The sequence below is a fragment of the Leptopilina boulardi genome, unplaced genomic scaffold, assembly GCF_019393585.1.
Source record: "Leptopilina boulardi isolate dan_hultmark-lab unplaced genomic scaffold, ZJU_Lbou_2.1 LbouV2_371, whole genome shotgun sequence".
NCBI lineage: Eukaryota > Metazoa > Arthropoda > Insecta > Hymenoptera > Figitidae > Leptopilina > Leptopilina boulardi.
This window is the reverse complement of record NW_026137942.1, coordinates 4,442,271-4,462,186: the sequence shown is the minus strand read 5'-3', so window position 1 is coordinate 4,462,186 and position 19,916 is coordinate 4,442,271. Positions and strand designations below refer to the sequence as shown.

The 19,916-nt window shown below is 25.7% G+C and overlaps 2 protein-coding genes across 2 annotated transcripts in view; one reads left to right on the top strand and one right to left on the bottom strand.

The window, feature by feature from the left end:
* Positions 1-19,916, top strand: part of LOC127287609 (protein kinase C and casein kinase substrate in neurons protein 1) — a 57,454-nt gene that overhangs the window by 9,980 nt on the left and 27,558 nt on the right. Inside the window, exons 2-6 of the mRNA XM_051314626.1 lie at positions 9,426-9,817; positions 12,514-12,702; positions 13,377-13,603; positions 13,919-14,039; positions 18,863-18,973. Of these exons, the coding sequence (XP_051170583.1) occupies positions 9,455-9,817; positions 12,514-12,702; positions 13,377-13,603; positions 13,919-14,039; positions 18,863-18,973 (1,011 nt within the window). The 5' untranslated portion in view covers positions 9,426-9,454. The remainder of the gene's footprint in view (positions 1-9,425; positions 9,818-12,513; positions 12,703-13,376; positions 13,604-13,918; positions 14,040-18,862; positions 18,974-19,916) is intronic.
* Positions 1-19,916, bottom strand: part of LOC127287610 (RING finger protein 121) — a 96,342-nt gene that overhangs the window by 72,112 nt on the left and 4,314 nt on the right. The window lies entirely within an intron of this gene.

The following is a 19,916-nucleotide window of genomic DNA, read 5'->3' as shown; positions in this document are numbered from 1 at the left end:
AAAATTTTAAATAGAAAACATAAAAACTTTTCTTTTAAAGTCAAAAATAAATTTCTTAAAAAAGCAACATATTTTTCTATTTATAAAAATTAATTATTTTTACTTTCTTAAATCTTTGTAAAAGAATTTTAGTAGGGATTAGTTTAGATTATCATATCTTCTTCAAAATTAATCTAAATATATTTAATCTTTAATTTAATCTAATTGTCCGATTATATTTTAAACGAAGCTTAGAATTGTTGAAAATATTTCAAATATAGCAGGATAAGCTGATAAGTCGGTGCCTTAGCACCGATTTTTTTGTAATTTTTCCTGAGTGTCACTATTTGTGTGCAAATGAAATTTCCAAAGTATTAACTTCTCTATTAACTTTCCCAGAACATCCCTAAAAATAATTTTTAGGGGAGTTCTGGGGGTAAATACAAAAATATAAAAAAGTCGATTTTCTCGAAAACGGCTGGGCCGATTTTAATGAAAAAAATGATGTGTTATGGCTTTCAATAAGACGATTAAAAAAATTTTTTTTTTTGGTTTAATATTTTGGTACTATAACCAAAACTTTTTTGTAAATCCGCTACCTATTGTAGAAAAAGTAACTAATATATAACGATGGTTATTAATTTGAATAACTGCCCTGCAAATTTCAAATTTTTTTTCTGCGAATAACATGGGACATAGTGTTGCCGAACGGATTTTTTGTGCTGAACACGAATCCGGGGTCGAAAACTTCCCATCACGTCACGTTTTCGAGAAAATAGAGGTTGAAACCCCTAAAAACAGGGTTTTTGGCCATTTTTGAAAAATTATACAGCGAAAACCTGACGTGGTACAAACTTTGCTGATATCAGAAATTAAAGGTTGGTTCATGCCCTTTCAAACGAGTCCTATTCGAAATTGATCGCACTCACCCTTAGAGCAGGGGGTGTGTTTTTGTCTAGAGGTGCATGAAAAAAATGTAAACATAACATAAAAATTCAAAATGGTTAACAATTCAATAAATCATTTTGAATTTTTTTAAATCTGACTTCAGATTTGTTATCAGCGACCCCAAAAACCCCCGAGTGACCATTTTCAAGTGAATTGGATCAAATTTTTATTTTAATATCCGCCATATTGGATCCGCCATTTTTAATTTTTGAAATCTGACTTCAGATTCGTAATCAGCGACCCCGAAAACCTCTTAACTATCATGATTCATTGAATTCTTATCCATTTTGAATTTTTATGTTATGTTTACATTTTTTTGGTGCACCCCTAGACAAAAACACACCCCCTGCTCTAAGGGTGAGTGCGATCAATTTCGAATAGGGCTCGTTTGAAAGGGCATGATGAACCAACCTTTAAATTCTGATATCAGCAAAGTTTGTACTACGTCAGGTTTCCGCTGTATAATTTTTCAAAAATGGCCAAAAACACTGTTTTTAGGGGTTTCAACCCCTATTTTCTCGAAAACGTGACGTAATGGGATGTTTTCGACCCCGGATTCGTGTTCAGCACAAAAAATCCGTTCGGAAACACTATGTCCCTTATTATTCGCAAATTCGATACAGGGCAGTGTAATTAATCGCATCTCCATGCTATTCAATACTCTCTTACTTAAATTTCTAAAAAAAAGGGGGGAACATTCGACAAACATTCCGGGACGATGCTAACCACGTTTTCTGAGTACTTACTACTGGACTCAGCTGCTAATTGTATGGTCAAACGTAGAATAAACAAATAAATAAATTGTCAAACTCTTTAATATAAATTATTTTTTTTAACCAATGAAAATATATTTTATACTACTACAAAAATATTATTTGACTTTAATGTGTGATCGCGGGATGATATAATCAGAAACGTATTGACTCGAGGACATTGATTTCTGAACTGATGATTGATCCCTCATCCTTCTTCCTGCTTTTTAGGGAATTGATTCCCTTCGGATGAGATCGGCACCCGGACCAATCAAAAACGCTAAAATTCTCCTTATAATATTATAATATAAGGCACAACTAGGGAGAAATGGCAAAATTAAAGAATATATAAAACTGACGATTTACTTCGTCACAACTATTTTTCTTTTCTAACGTATTCAAAGTCTGGTTCATTAGGATTACTATCTAACCGAATTTCCAAAATTAAATAAAAATTTATACATTTTTACCTTTTTTATGAATGTATGTTCCTCGAATTTTTATCGTTTAAATGTAAATTTTGAATATACACTAGAACTCCCGAAGGTGCCGATTATGAAGGTGGCACCGGCTGTGGCGGTGACGCGTTGCGGGGTCGAGAGGGAAGAGAAAGGCGGGATCGGGAACATTATACGAAAAGCAAGGACGTTTGAGAAAAGGGTTCCTTCGAGGCCCTTTTGAATTGTCGGAAATTATGAACGGAATTTTTGAAAATAATTTTCTATTACCGCAACAGAAACTATTATACAAGTACATAGTTAATTTAAATATAATATAATTATTATAAATATATTTATAATAATTATATTAATATTAATTAATATAATATATTATATATATAATTATATAAATATATATATATATATATTTATACATAAAAAATCATTAATTAAAAAATATTGCAAATTTTCTAGAATCATTTATTAAGAAATTATCTATTTGAATAATAAAAAATAAAAATTATTTTTTAAAAACTGTATTTATATTTAATACATATAATGTATAATGTTAATTTCATTAAATTTAATTTGAACATAAATCAAAGAGTTATAAATTAAATATACCATCATTTTCGTACTCTATACGGAACTTACTGTTTACAGTGTTTGACCTTTACAGCGGTTTGAAGGTCGAATTTTGAAGGTGGCACATAAGAATCTAAGAAAATATATCCTTAAACACTAAAAATCCTTAACCAAGGCGGGGAAATATTCAATCTGAGAAAAAAAAATTCTTTTCGTCGATTCAACGTTGGTAACTTCAGTGTCATCCTTTCTTAAAATATAACACCAACAGGAAGTACTGTAACATCGAAGTTGTAGGCTTCCTCAAGCTCCATAACCTCGCTATCATAGATCGATTCTAAATCAGGAACCATCATAAACCTCGAATCAAACGGCGACCATGGAATATTCTGCGGAGACTGTGGATTGCAAGTGACTGGATTAGGATTTAGCAGTTGGTCGATTTGATTGATAACTTCAGACTCCGTCAATTCATTCGTGACCATGAGTGATATAAGAGTAGTTAGTTGATGACATAAAGAGAGCAGGGTTAATTGATGCATCTCCGTCCATATCGCTGTCCAATCCAAAAAGCTCCTTCATTTGGACTTTCATAGATGAATTGTTAGACGTGTTAAGTATAGAAAACATCTTTATACTGAATTATCTGTTACAAAGAGCGAAAAAGAACAATGAAAATCTTTATACAGTGTTTGGAGATCTAAAAAAACGTTTGATACTGTAACTAGATCTAAGTTTTGAAATTTAAAAGAATTTATGAAGAAACGAAAAACAGGCTAGTGTGAAAATGACCATTCTCCGTGGATGAATGTGTTTTAAAAGGATTCTTCCTGCCGGTAGTAGTAGTGGGGTAAAATCTTTTTGGTGGTAATGGTGATGGGGGGATAAGAAAATCTTCGCCAATGACGTGATGGCAATTCTTCGTGTTTTTTGATTGGTTGTTGAATCTTCTGCCTCGTAGAACGGTTTCAAGTCTTTTACATGTACTCTATAGATTTTTCCCGTGACATCTTTAATTTCGACGATGATGCGACTTACAATTTTAAATACTACATAGTTTCCTGAAAACCGAGGAGCTAATTTTGCCGCGAAGTTATCAATTGCAGAAGATAAAGGTCGCTCACGATTTGAAACTTTATCACCAACCATAGGTAACCAATTTTTACGTTTTCGATCATAATGAGTACTTTGTTACGTGAATCGTGCTTCGTGGTATTTAATGCGAATTAAAACTTCGGCAAAAGATTATCCCACGATTTTTTATTATTTTGACAAATTGGGCGATCATTGTTTTAATAGTTTTATTTGTCCTTTCGACGAGATTGCATTGCGGCGAATACGATGACGTACGTTGGTGTATAATATTATAATCTGGATTAATTTTTTCAAAATCTTTTGCGCGAAATTGGGTTCAGTTATCCGTGATTAAAATTCGCATGGTACCAAAACGGAGGATTACTTTTTCTTTAAGAGCCTGGATAATGGGTTTCGTCTATTGTTCTCTTAAAGGATGTAATTCTACCCATTTTGTAAACTTGTCTTGCATGACCAATAAGTATTTATTCCCACGAGAGGAGCGAACGAGCGGACCGACGATATCCATGGACACATATTCCCAAGGTTGGGTCGCGTTGCACGTACCCATTTTACCCGAAGTTGCAGTTTGCAGCATTTTATGTTGCTGACATGAAGCGCAATTCCTGACGTATTTGGAAATATCGCCGTTCATGCCAGGCCAATAATAACGCTAGCAAATTCATACAATCGTTTTTGCAATGCCCAGCTGTCGTGACATCGTGATTTTCGTGTAAAACTTGTCGTCCTAATGGTTGTAGTAAACACAATTTCCAAGCTTTTTCCGTTCAGTGAAATTTAGACTATGGTGCATATGTCTATATAATAACCCGTCTTTCACTAAAAAATTGGGATAGCGATCCGGATTCGTGATCACTGTTTTTAATAAATTTCGGTACCACTCACATTGATCGTCTGTTATCGGATCTCGTGATAACGTATCGGTAACGTGATTTGATTTACCCTTTCTATATTTAATTGAAAAATCAAATTGTTGAAGGTATACACTCCAACGCGCGATACGGCCAGTGGGACTGGATAACGTTTGTAACCATCTTAAAGAAACATGGTCAGTTATAACCGTAAAAGAATAACCAGCGACTAGCACTTGCTATGACAACTTCATTCCCGTTTTGTTCTTGGGTTAAAACCGCTTCGAGTCTATACTGGCTGGCGTCAGTTTGGAGACAAAAAGGAACCGTGAAATCTGGCGCGGCGAGAACTGGTGCCGTCGACAAACGTTCCTTTAGAATCTCTAAAACTTCAGCCTGCTCGGATCCCCATTCCCATTGACGTTTCTTCCGGAGAAAAGGTGTCAATGATTGTCAATGATTGATAACTCCCATGAAACGTCTCAATTTCATTATATTTTCTGGAGTTTTAAATGCGAGGATAGATTTGACTTTATGTGGATCCGTATGGATTCCAGATTCGTCAATTACGTGTTATATGTTACCAAATAATATATTTTATTAACGTTTTGTTGATTTTTTATTTGTTTAAATAATTTATTATTAATAATTTATAACTTTCTCAAATGTACATAGACAGTAGCAAAATTTTATAAATTTCTTACTTTTTCGTCGAAGATATTAATTTAAAGGTTATAAATAAAATAAAATATATAATTAAATTTACAATAACTATTATTATAAATTGTTTAAACAAATAATTGGTGCTATTTATTAACTTTCTTGTGGTGCACCTGGAAAGATGCAGTTTTTTCCTAAATTGGCAACTTAACAATCATAATATAATAGCATGAAGTTTTAAACAATTTATTGTGGTTATTTATTAACTTTTTTTGTATTTTACTGCATATGTATTTCTAGGTGCAATAGAAGAAAACTTAGTAAATAACAACGATAAATTGTTTAAACAATTGTTGAATTAATAATTTTACACCAAATCTATGTTTTATTATATTCGGCTAGATAAATTGCAAAATTAGAAAAAAAATGCATCTTTCTAGGTGCAGAAGAAAAAATATTATTTGAAAACATAAAACACTTACAGTGAAAAGTCTGGATGATTTCAAGTCTTTTTGTAAAATAGAATGAAAAAAATAAATTTAAAAATCTCCGTACATTATAAGATATTGTGTTATATTATAAAAAAAACCTAACTGATACCAGAGAAAAATTAAATACTACAGGGTGGTCGCCGTTTAACGTGTGTGGCTCTCGCGCGGCAGTGCGAAAATATTTATTTTACTTTTAGAAAATTTGTTGCTTGTTTTCCATATTATAGGACTTTTTCCTATAATTATTCGGTAGATCAGCTGTTTATTTTCTTATTCACTTCTACTTTTATAAATGAATAAATGTCATCTATCGTTTTGAAGTATAATATTTTGGCGCCAACGGCTCTTATTCTCATGTTATTCTCTTCATCCTCTTCAACCTCTTCTTTTATTATCTCATCAAAATTTGGAAATATTTCCATCATTCCTGGGGCTAATTGTGCCAATTGTGATTTAATCAGCCTATCATCTACCGACCAAAGTCTACTTAAAATCCCCCACCCCATATTTATATCGTTGATTCTTCCTTTTATGTGAAATTGAAATTTTGTGTCTTACATATAAGTAATAAATCTATGAATGATTTCCTTTTCCCAGTACATATTATTATTGGGCACAATATCTGTTTATCCTAGTTTAACGATATTCTTCTTTATATTTAAAATTTTATACACGGAGAGAAATTTCTAGGAATATTTACCGTGCAGCATAGTAAAAACTGACAGAATGTACTTTGCACTCACTTTCAGGTGGCAGCACGGTAAATATTACTAGAAATTTCTTTCCGTGTATAATATGTAAAAAATATTGTCCTTGTTAACATGAATGTGGACATAATTGTTTACATCATATACCCAGAACACATCTTCTATTCCTGTATTAAATAGCATTAAATTGGTCCTTATGTAATGTCGTTCATTTATTTTGTCGATAACAGGCCACCCTGCAAAATTGACCAATTCGCTTGCCAATATGAATTTATATCCCGCGTCGTACTTAGAATAGAACTCGTTGAGTTCGGACATTAGGTATTCATGAGATGTTTCTTTTTTTTTTGGTTTTTATAACACCGAAAGGATTTCAAGAAAAAATTATGCAATTTTCTTACTTTCGTACTAATGTTTTTGACATCCGGCATAATCTAGAATAATGTATGAAAAAATTTGACAATTTTACAACATAATCTTTAGGGTCTTAGCTTTAATTTGCATTTTTGAAACCTAAAAAATGTTTTGTGGTTCCTGAAATATGTTAAAAAAGTTCCGAGCATGTTTTTCTTCAAGTCAGCCGTCAATCATCACTTTTCGCCGCCTCGCTGCTGGGTTGTAGAAACACATACTTAAACATTTTTTAACATATTTCAGGAACTACAAAACATTTTTTTAGTTTCAAAAAATCAAATTAAAGCCAAGATCTTAAAGATTGTGTTAAAATTTGAAAAAATAAAAAATGTTTTGTAGTTCCTGAAATATGTTAAAAAATGTTTAAGTATGTGTGATGATTGACGGCTGAGTTGTAGAAAAACATGCTCGGAACTTTTTTAACATAGTTCAGGAACCACAAAACATTTTTTAGGTTTCAAAAATGCAAATTAAAGCTAAGACCCTAAAGATTATGTTGTAAAATTGTCAAATTTTTTCATACATTATTCTAGATTATGCCGGAAGTCAAAAACATTAGTACGAAAGTAGGAAAATTGCATAATTTTTTCTTGAAATCCTTTCGGTGTTATAAAAACCAAAAAAAAGAATAAAAATTTCTTGATATACATTCAGAAGCAGAATTTTATCAGCTTTCCAACCATCTAAGTTAGAAGTCTTTAACTTTTTTCTAACTTGAAATATCTTGCTTTAAAGTCAGCGCCGAATTGATCATTCGAGTTGTCACTGTCGATGCGATTTTCCCATTAAAGCTCTATGTAAAAATTGAATTTACTTTGACCTACCCTTAAGAAACTTTTAAATCGTTCAATTTTCATTTCATCGAAATTGCAAATGGCTGAACAAACAATCGACAGAAAGATTTAGTCGCAAATTTTAAAGTTGGCCATTAAGAAAATGCCAAGAAAATTGTGATTAGTCATTTTTAAAATACACTCCTAAATCTTTCTGTCGGTTGTTTGTTCGGCTATTTGCAGTTCTGATCAAATGAAAAATTCTACGTTTTAAAAGTTTTTTGAAACTGCAATTCCATCAAATGGAGTTTTGGTGAAATGGAAATTCTGCTTTCTGAAAATTAAGCTAAGTACATAGAAATTCATTTTAGAAAAATTGTTTAAAATAAAAATTCTTCTTCCTGAAAATTTGGTTGAATAAGAGTAAGTTAGATAACAAAATCTTAAAATATAAACTATTTTTAAAAAATGATGAAATGTAAAGGGAGTTGAAGTTTAAAATTTTTAATTAACATTGTAATTTTTACATCCGTATGACTTGTACAAAACTTTATGGATTGTAATTTGTCAATAAGATTTTTTTGTTGGGTTAATTTTGAACAAAAATTGGCATTGAAAACTACATAAAAAAAAACCCTAATGACAAATTAAAATTCATAAAGTTTTGTAGAAGTTATACGGATTAGAAAATAACAGTGTTACTTAAAAACTTATAACTCTAACCCTCTCTACTATTTATAATTTTTTTGAAAGTGAGTTTATATTTAAAAATTTTGTTACTTTCATCTAGAATAACAATTTACCAAAGTATTAAGTCAATCTCAGAAATCTTTTTTGGGGTGGCTTTTTTCAGAGAATGCCTTATATACTAATAAATTTTCTTACAATTTTTTTTTTAGAAATTTTTGTTAAACGGTGAAACTATCGTAAAATAATTAATTTCTGTTTCTATTAACTACGTAGTTAGAGTCGATCTCCCCCTTCCTCTAATCTGGCTACATAGCTTAAGAATTCTCCTATAAAATCTACTTTAAAAAATTTCCTTAAATAGAAATTCGATAATTTTTAATTCAACACCGCTAAAATTCTTAAAAATTCAATGTGAGAAATATTAATTTTTCCCAAAATTTAAGAGACGCATGATTATATTCTAAAAATTATTAGTTAAAATTGTCATTTTGTGGAATTTTATTTGACATAATTACTTTTGTGTCTAATTTTTATTTGTTTGAATTAGTTCGAATTTGTTTGTTCGGCCATTTACAATTTCGGACAAATAAAAATTCTATCAATTAGAAATTCCGTTAAATGATTTCTCAGTTAAGTAAAAATTTTGTAGTATGAAAATTATATTAAATAATAATTAAAATAAAAAATGAAAATTCATCTGAAAAAAAATTCTTTGCAATTCAATTCTATACAATAAAAATTCTTTAAAATGCCTATTATGTTAAATGAAAATTCGAGCAAATAAAAATTCTGACAAATAAAAATTCTGTGAAGTGAATTTTCGGTTATATAAAAATTCTGTAATATAGATAATCGTTTTGATGAAAATTCTGCAAAATACTAATTAAAACAAATAAAAATTTGTCTCAAAAATAATTATAACAAATGAAATTCCATGAAATGAAAATTCTAATTAATGATTTTTAGAACATAATCATGCGTCCCAAATTTTATTATCTTGAATTATAAAATATCAAAGAATGTTCATCTCTTTATTTTAGGTGGATCTAGTTCATCATCATAGGTTAGTATGTCACACCACAGCGATGATAATATGCTAATAGCATCAACAGATTCCTTTTGGGAACCTGGGAATTATAAGCGTACTACAAAAAGAATTGAGGATGGTCATAAATTATGTGACAGTTTAATCCAACTTGTCCAAGAGAGATCAGAAATAGAGAAAAATTATGCGAAGTCACTAAAAAGTTGGTCAAAAAATTGGAATGATAAAATTGAAAAAGGTCCTGAATATGGTACAACTGAAGCTGCATGGAAGGGAGTTTTAAATGAATCTGACAGATTATGCGATTTACATCTAAAAGTTAGAGATAATCTTTGCAATGACATAATACAACAAGTGAAGACTTGGCAGAAGGATGCTTATCACAAGGTTAGTGAAAGGAAATTTTTTTAAATTCTTCTGAACTTGTTCTATATAGTCACTGTAATAATCTATAATTTATAATTAATGGATATAATTTTGTGAAATTAATATGAATTTTTTGTCATTAACGAATTTTGAAAGAAAAAAAAAACTTCCAATACTTCAGGGAGCATGAAATTCTCATAAAAATACATAATTACAATTTTCATTTTAAAATAATTTATTATTAACTAGCAAAATTAAACGCTGTCCAAATTGACTATTTAATTGTTTGTTATAAAGAAATTAAAGATTAATATTATCAATAATAATTTAATTTATTAGAATATTATTACATATTAAACGATAATAATGAAAATTATATGTTTACAGGCCTCGAATTATACGACTTTTTCCGACTTTTTTCAAAAATACGACTTTTATCGACTTATTTTAATAAAATGCGACATTTTTTTTTACATTTGAAAAAAAATGTAAATAAAATACATTTTTTTAGTATAAAATGTAGATCTTCTTCAGATCTTCTTCAATTCAATTATTTAACAAATTTTGTACTAAAATGATTCTTCACTAAATTAATTATTTTTAATAATTTTAATGAAATACATCACCAATTCAATTATATCAAAATTATTTTTTCAATTAAAATTTTTATGAAATTTAACAATTGTTTATAATTTAAAAAAAATATCACAATAAAATTGAATTATTTTTTAAAAATTTCAATTCAAAATAAACTAAAATTCAATTATTACCCGAAATTTTAATTCAAAATCAATTAAAAATCCAATAATTATCCAAAATTTTCAATTTAAAATTTAATTGTTTACCAAGTTTTCAATTTAAAATGAAATAAAATTCGATTATTTTCTAAAATTTCTATTTAAAATTAATTATTTAAATTTTCAATCAAAAATGAACTTAAATTAAATTATTATCCAAATTTCAATTAAAATTCAATTATTTCCCAAACTTTTCAATTCAAAATTTAATTATTTACCAAGTTTTCAATTTAAAATGAAATAAAATTCAATTATTTTCTAAAATTTCTATTCAAAATTAATTATCCAAATTTTCAATCAAAAATGAACTTAAATTAAATTATTATCCAAAATTTCAATTAAAATTCAATTATTTCCCAAAATTTTCAATTCAAAATGAACTGAAATTCAATTATTTTCCAAATTTAAAATCAAATAAAATTTCATTATTCTCAAAAATTTAAATTCAAAATTAATTGAATTTTCAATAATTTGAATTTAAAAGCATCTAAAATTTAATTATTTCTAAAATTTTCCATCGAAAATTTTTTTTTTGAAATTTAAAAATTTCAATTATAACTCTAAGGAAATTCAATTATTTTTAACTATTTTAATAATATTCTTTGAAAATTCAACTATCTGAAACCATTTTTCAATTAAAAATGATTTTCAAATTATTGTATTTTGTCCGCATTTTCTAATAAATTTTTAGTGAAATCATCTAAAATTTTAATTTCAAAACACTTAAAGTTTCAATTAATTTCAAAATTCTCAATTTTAAATCTTTGAAAATACAATTAAATATAAAAAATGTTTTCCAAAAATTGTTTGATAAATTATTTTTAGTTCTGTAAAATTTAATAATTGTTTGAAAATTAACAATATCTTTTGAAATTTAATTATTTCTAAAAATTTCAACTTTAACCCTTCGAAAAGGATTATTATTAAAAAAAAAAAATTTTATTTAAAAATCTGTAAAATATTTTTGTTAAAATAAAAAACAAATTCATTTGTTTTTGGAATATAAATCGACTGAAACGACTTTTTGTGTCTTTAAGTTGATTCGAGGCCTGTGTTTTTATAATTAATATTTAATAGGTATTCGTTGGTCCCTGGTACCTTAAAAATTAATTTTTAAAAATAAATTTTTTTAAATTACTATCTTGTACTATTCAAAAAAACACGCGAGATCAGAAAAAGCCAACTTCAAGTTAGGACAGAATGACAGACCAAGCATTTTATTATTATATAATTATTTTTTCGACAAATTTTCAATTTTCGAATTCAAATTTCACAGATTTATTTTTTTATACAAATTTTTACATAACAAAATTTTTAGCTACCAAATTTTTGTTTGACAGTATTCTTATTTTACGATCATTTTCCTTACATAACTTTATATTTAAAAGAATTTTAATTTAACAGAATTCACATTCATTTTTAAATGACAAAAATTCCAATTCAAGGAAATTTAATTTGTACGAATTTTTAATTGATAGAATTTTTAAAATGCCGAAATTTCATTTGTCCAAAATTACAAATGGCCAAATAAACAATTGACAGAAAGATTTCGGCGAAATTTTTTTGTCAATTGTTTGTTCGACCATTTGTAATTTCAAATAAATAAAAATTCGGCGTCATAAACATTCTATCAATGATAAATTTGGATAAATAAAAATGGAGTTGAAAATGAAATGGAGTTTCTGTCATTTAAAAAATCGAATGACATAAAATTTTGATTGAATGAAAATTCTGTTAAATAAAAATTCTTTGAAATAAAAAGTCGTGTAAATTAAATGACTGTAAATTAGAAATTTTGACAAACAAAAATTGGGTAATTAAAAATTTTGTTAAGTAAAAATTAATATAAAAAGAAATTTTATCAAATGCTAATTCAAAAAACTTTACAATAAAGTGTTTAACAAATTAATCGTTTTACAGTCAATGATGACATTAAAGGAACGAAAGGAAATGGAAGATGCTTTTAAGAAAGCTCAGAAACCATGGGGAAAAATTTTGCAAAAAGTGGAAAAAACTAAGGCGGAATATCATAATAGTTGCAAAATTGAACGTACGGCAACAAATGTTGAAAGGAATGCAACTGCTGATAGTTCACTCTCACCAGATCAGGTAATATTTTAATTTATACAATTATTTTTTTAATACATCGTATAATTTCTAATTTATTAAAGATTTTTTTTTTAATTTAATTTAAATAAATTAAAAATTTCAGTTTCTTTGAAAAATACGAATAAAATTAAATTTTGTATATTTTACAAGACGGTTTTCGGTTTGATGAAATACAAAATTTCTTTTGTATTTTTCAAGAAAAAAAATTTTCATTCTGTGAAAAATTAATTTTAAAATAAGTTTAAACAATAATAAGCTCTTTTTATTAGATTTATGTAATTAAAGTTTTTATAAAACATTGAAAATAACATTAAAAAAAAAATTAATTACTATACTGGGAAAATCTCTCCTTGAAATCTCATCTTATCATCTTTTGGAAAAAATGTTGGTTTCTATACTTTCTATGTTTTAATATGTTTTTTATTTATCAAGAAAATGGGTGGTTTCAAAATTTTCACTGGTAGTGTAATTTAAAACAACTTTAAAGCATTTTGGTTAAGGAAAATATACATTTATATTTTATTCTATTTTAACCCTTTTTTCAAACAAAATTTCCCCTATTCCCCTTTTTTCAGCAATTTTTATGCTGTTGAGCCTGTTACCTTTATCGTGAAATTACGTATTATCTTCTTTCTCAGTTTGTTGATTTTCAAAGAGAAATATTTTTGTAACAGGTAAAGAAGATGCAAGACAGAGTGCAAAAAACTAAGAGTGAAGTACAAAATGCTAAGGAAAAATACGAAGCGGCTCTACAAGAAATAAATTCTTATAATCCAAAGTACATGGAGGATATGACTCAAGTCTTTGAGAAATGCCAAGAAATGGAAGCTCAAAGACTTAAATTTTTCAAAGACGTACTCTTTGGCATTCACAAGTGTTTGAATATTTCTCAAGATCCAGAGTAAGTTTTTATTATAATTATTTTATTAATATTAATTGTAAGTGTAAATATTTTAAATGTGTTTTAAGATTAATTTAATCCTGAAATCTGGATCTCTGATTTGAATCAAGAATCCAAAACCAGTAATGAAAATAATTGAATTAAAAGCAATAATAATTTATTTATTTCACAAAGTTTGAAATAATAGATAAAATTTTATAGTTTGAAAAAAAAATCTTGCAAAATAAATAATAAATATAAAAACATATTTTAAAGTTTTCCATGTTAGAAAATTTGTCGTTTTTTCTTTATATGAGTAAATTTTTTCTTTTTTAGACTTCCTCAAATCTATGAAGAATTTTATCACACAGTCAACAATGCGGATCATGAAAAAGACTTGAAGTGGTGGTCTAATAATCATGGAGTAAATATGGCCATGAATTGGCCACAATTTGAGGTGAGTGTTACTATTATTTTAAATTATTACGAATATTTTCTTTTGTGCAAGTATTAAAATACTCGTTAGTGTAAAAATAAAATACATTGATGACTGTACAATTGATAATGAGTGAAAATAATAACAAAATTAATTCTTCAATACAAATTTCAATATATTATTATTATTATTACAAGCTGAAAATTTATATATCTAAAATATTAAAACAATCTAGTATATTTTTAAAATGCCAATTTTTTTTTAAATCAATTTTTAAGACATAAGATTTTCTAAGGTTCTTATGGTCGTTGGTTATAAATCTGATTTCATATTTACGAAATTTAAAACAACAGTTCCTATAGAAACTATGATTCAAAATTTTTTTTTTGTAAATTAAGCTATATAGAAATTCCGTTTTAGGAAAGTTTCGTAAAATTAAAATTTATTAGAATAAAAATTCTTTTTCGTAAAAATTCGGGTAAATGAGAGTTATATTACATAAAAATTCTGTTCAATGTAAATTCAATGAAATGAAAATACTTTTGCGTAAATATTTGAATAAGTAGTAATTCGATTAAAGAAAGACTTCTGTTAAATGAAAATTCGATGACCTAAAGTGTCTGTTATGTAAAAGTTCAACTAAATAAAAATTGTTTTGTTTTGAACTTAAGCTTAAATATGTTATCTTTTAAAAAAAAAGAATAATTCAGGGAATCTTCAATTTAACAGAATGTTTATTTGATAAAAATCTTAAAACCTCAATTTCCATTTTTATCCGAAATAGAAAGTTTTCTTGATAATTTCTGATTGGTGAATTATAAATTTGCGACGAAATCTTTCTATTGCAGTGTTACAACTAAAAATGATAATTTTTGAAATTTTCAATTCATATTTTTGCTTTTAAAAATTATTCTCTAAACTTTTTATAATTGAAAACTTCTTGAAATAATTTTATTAGGGTTAATAACAAAATTTAAATCTTATCTGGAAATTAGAGAAAATTCAGGGGAAAATAAAATCAAATTTTTGTGGCAACCCTGCGTGTCGGTTTTTTGTTTGGCCACTTGTAAATTTGGTCAAAATAAAATTTTGCAGTTTGAAAAAAAAGTTGAGGTTTGATTCATAATCAACGACTCCTAAAACACTTAAGTAACGAATTTCTAGAGAAATACGTGATTTTTTTTTTAAATTTCATATTTCATACATCTAAGGTCTGATTGTGTTGAAGAAATAATTTCGACCCTTTTAATATAATTTTTTTTATTATTGTGTGCTAATAAAAATTATTTGATCGCACTTTTTTTTTTTTTTTTTTTTTTTTTGAGTGATAGATAAAAATTTTAGACTTTCTTTAGCTGCAACCACATTTAAAAAAATTTTAAGAAAGAAGGTTAGATTTTACCAGGAACTTAACTAAAAATATGGAGGCCTAATTTTTTTTTTTAATTTAAAAATTCAAATTCAAAAAACTTTTTATTCTTTACATTTAATTTTATAAAGTTCTTTCCTGCTGAGGCCCTCTCGTATTGAGGGGTTTATCTATATGGTAGTTACGTGCCTTTATTTATTCTATATGAATGCTATACTTATTTATCTCAAATAATTTCTTTCTTATCGTAACTTTTTTTGAATAGTATTTTTTATTATTATTTATTTATTTATTTTATTTATAATTTTAATATATCATTGTTTGTAGATATATATTAATACAAAAAAAGGGTTTCAAGAAAAAACATTATATTTTGCCATATATGGTTTGCATTATTTTTAAAAAATAAAATTTATGTTTATTATTTTATTTTCACTGTTATTATAGTAATTTTTCGTTAACAATTAAGTAAAATTAGAGATTAGATATTTTTCTCTCTTTCATCTAATAGTTATTGGATGAATATGAATGCTTTTTGAATTGTTAACAAATATTATGTTATTCATAGTTATCTGATGTATCTAATGGACTTTTTTTTATATTTATTAAATCTTTATACATTAGATAGAATTTGCCATATTATGTAGATATATTTTTTTAAAATGATTTTTTACTTTTTGTTCGCAAATGAAAATTCAAATGTCAAGACATTTTTTTATTCTGCAATATTTTATCTAATTTCGAGAAAAATTGCTTTTAAAAAACGAGGGTCTATTGTATTACAATCATCAATTTTCACTTTAAAGCTTTTTATTAGAACTAATTATTTTTTAGTCGAATTTGAATTTTTCAAAATAGCATTTTACAAAATTTCTTTTTAAACAAATTCTTACTTGACAAAATTTTATCAAAATTTAAAATATATTATAATATTATCAAAAGCTTCATTCAACAGAATTTTCAGTGATTCTAATTGTTAAATGCCAGAATTATAAATTAACAAAATCTTTATTGGTCCGCATTTTAATTTGTTCAAATTTTTATTTGAAAACATTTTTAAAACGCTGAATTTCCATTTGTACGAAACTGCAAATGACCAAAAAACAATTTGACAGTAAGATTTGGTGCAAATTTTATAATTAACCAATCAGAAATTATGTAGAAAATTGTGATTGGTTAATTTTAAAATTCGCGTCGAAATCTTTCTGTCGTTTGTTCGTCAGTCATTTACAATTTTGGACAAATGAAAATTTTGCATTTTAAGAATTTTATCAAATAATAATTCGTGGAAATAAAAATTAGGATAAATGAAGATTCGGTGAATTGAAAATTTTGTCTTTTAAAAATTCAAATCACTTTAATTTCTGATGAATGAAAACTCTGCTTAACTAATATTCGGTTAAATTGGAATTTTTTAAGTGAAAAATAGGCTGTAGAGAAATTCTGTAAAATAAAAATTCTGTTATCAAAAATTCGGTATCTAAAAAATTTATTAATTAAAAATTCTTTTAAAAAGAAATTCTGTCAAATATATTAATTTGAAAAAATGATAATTCGTTAAAAAAAATAATTAGATATATATTAAAAATTTCCATCGAAAAATTAATTTTGTAAATTGATAATTCCTCTAATCAATAATTATATATTTAATAAAATTTGTCAAAATTAAAATTTTACCTAATTATTTTTATGGAAAAATTGTGCACCTCTATAATGTCTGTAACAGTAAATTTATTTTAATTAAATGCGAAAAATGTCTTAAAATATATATTTTTAACGCTTTTTTAGGCGAAAATTTAGACTATTTACATAATTTTTATCATAACTATTCTATTGGTGTTTTTTATTTAAAAAAAACTTGTTTAACATTCTAAATATATACAATTTTTTAGAAGTTTAAAATTTGTTGAAAAATTTTCCTTGACATATATTATATGTCTATCAAATATTGATAAAAAAACTGTTTTTAATTAAATATATTTTTCACCACTCTATATATTTCTCTATATTTAAGCTAATGCCAATATAAATAAAATCAGACTTTTTTCAGTAATTTTAACTTGTTAAAACTTAACAAAAAAAAAAATGTAAATTAGATTTTTAATAATTGTGAAGATTACATGGAGAAAGAAGTCGTAAACTTTATTTATGTTGTTATTAATTAATTTTTTCAATCAATTGTAGTTATGAAATGCAAAATAGTTAAAAGTTGTGCATTTTCAATTTTCTATTTATATATAACATTTTCTATATCTTTAAAAAAATGTAGAACTCATAAATATTCCCCACATTGAAATAATAAAAATTTTTGCGGTGTTGAATTAAAAATTATCAAATTTCGATTTATCAGAATTTTTAAAAATAGATTTTTCTATTCAATCGAATTTGCATACAAAACAAATTTTTATTTATCCGAATTTTATGTAAAAGAATTTTTATTTCGACGAAAAAGAAAATCTAACCATTTATAAATTCGCCTGATTAGAAATTCTGTTAAATAATAATTTGTTCGAATGAAATTCGGTTAAAAATTAATATAGTTAAATAAAATACGATTAAGTGAATATTCGGATAAATAGAAATTATATTGAGAAACAATTTTGTTAAATTAAAGCTCTCTTTTGTGGAAATTTGAATAAATATAAATTCTCTTAAACAAAAAATAAGTTGAATGAAAATTTTTTGAATTAGAGAATCTACTTTGCAAATTTTGGCTAAATAAAAAATTTTACGATAAAAAAATTCCTTTGAGTTTTAATCTTTATTTCATAAAATTCTGTTAAAATATATAAATTCGATGATTTTTAATTCGACACCTCGAAAATTCTAATAAGTTCGATGCGCACAATTGTTCCCTAAAAATCATTACCTCGAATTTTTATAGTAAACAATTTTATTAGATTTAATTATTTTTCAGTCGAATTTTCATTTTTCTAATTAATATTGAATATAGAATTTCTTTTTGAACTAATTTTGTACTTCACATCATTTTTAGGTAATTTTTATATAGCAAAGTGTTAAGTTGTTTAATGAAAAATTTTGCATAATAAGAATTCTAATAAATAAAAATTCGTTAACTAAAAATTACGTAAAGTTAAAATTTGTTTAAAAAAAAAATTTCCGCAAGTGACAATTTGAAAAAAGAAAATTAGACTAAAAAATAAATATTATCCAATAGAATTTTTTAAAATGAAAATTGTAAATTATGATTTTTATGAAATAATTATGCGCACAATAAGTTGAATTTAGGAAATATTCAAGTGTTGAAAAAATTTTCAATATAGTGAATTTACTGACAAATATAACAATACTTATTAAAATGCCTGCTCGTGTTATTTAATTTTGTTTTTTTTACTGAAAATTTTTTTTTAATTGCATATCTTTATATTTTTTATTTAACTAAACACTTTAACATATAGATTAGATATTAAAGGAATGTATGCATGTGATTTGTGTGTTCATTGGTATTATGCAGGATTACACGGAGGAGTTCCGAGACATCACGAAGGGTGCTAAATCAAAGGAATCTTTACCAGCAGGTTCTATCACTCTCATCAATCAACGACCCGTTGGAGAGGATTCGCATGTAATATTTTTTTTGTTTACTATAATTGTTTAGGAAAAAAATAATTTTTTACATTATGTTACGTGATTCATATTTTATATATGTATATATATATATATATTACATTAATTTATGTTCGTTTTAAAGTCTTGGCACATGTTTTTTTCATCTTTTTTTCAAATTTATAGCTTTCATAAATAGATATTTTTTAGTTTTAAATGGAATCTTAAAAAAAATTGTCGATAACGCTTACTGCTTGTAGAAATTCAAACCCGATGAAATTGACTTTAATTGTAGGTAACAGTGTTTGAAATTAGAAAACTAGAATTTTAGAAACAAAGTTTTTTTTTTTACATTTTCAGTGCAATCAAGAGTTTGGAGATTACTACCAAAAAATAAAAAAATGTTATACTTAAATTTGAGGATTTAAATTTACAAAAAAGAATTTAATATTATTATGTATTTGAATTTCTAATACGTTTACGGCATGAGTAGTAAATTTAATTTAATATGAAATTATTTTATAAACTTTCATATCTTTAGATATTTTTTATCATAATTATATAATTTTTTTCTTTATATGTAATTTTATTTTATATCAAAAATACTACCTAGTTATGAACAAAAATTAAAAAATGTTGATAATTATTATTTTACTCCGTTTTCAATTAACTTTGATTAAAAAAATGAAAAAAAATGTTTTTAGAAAAAATGTTACATATTTAAATACAAATTTTAATTTTTAGAATTAAAAATCGATGAAAAATTGTTGATAACAACAATTTTTTAGTGAATCGATCAAAATTTGTGGAGGTGCAAGAAGTTAGAAACGCCATTTTGTTTTTGAAAAAAAAAATAATTCTATTAGCAATTTTGTGCTAATTTGTGTTACAAACATTTTTTGTTAAAAAAATAATAATTAGGACAAAAATTTTAAAAAGAAAAAAAAACATTGTTCAAGACC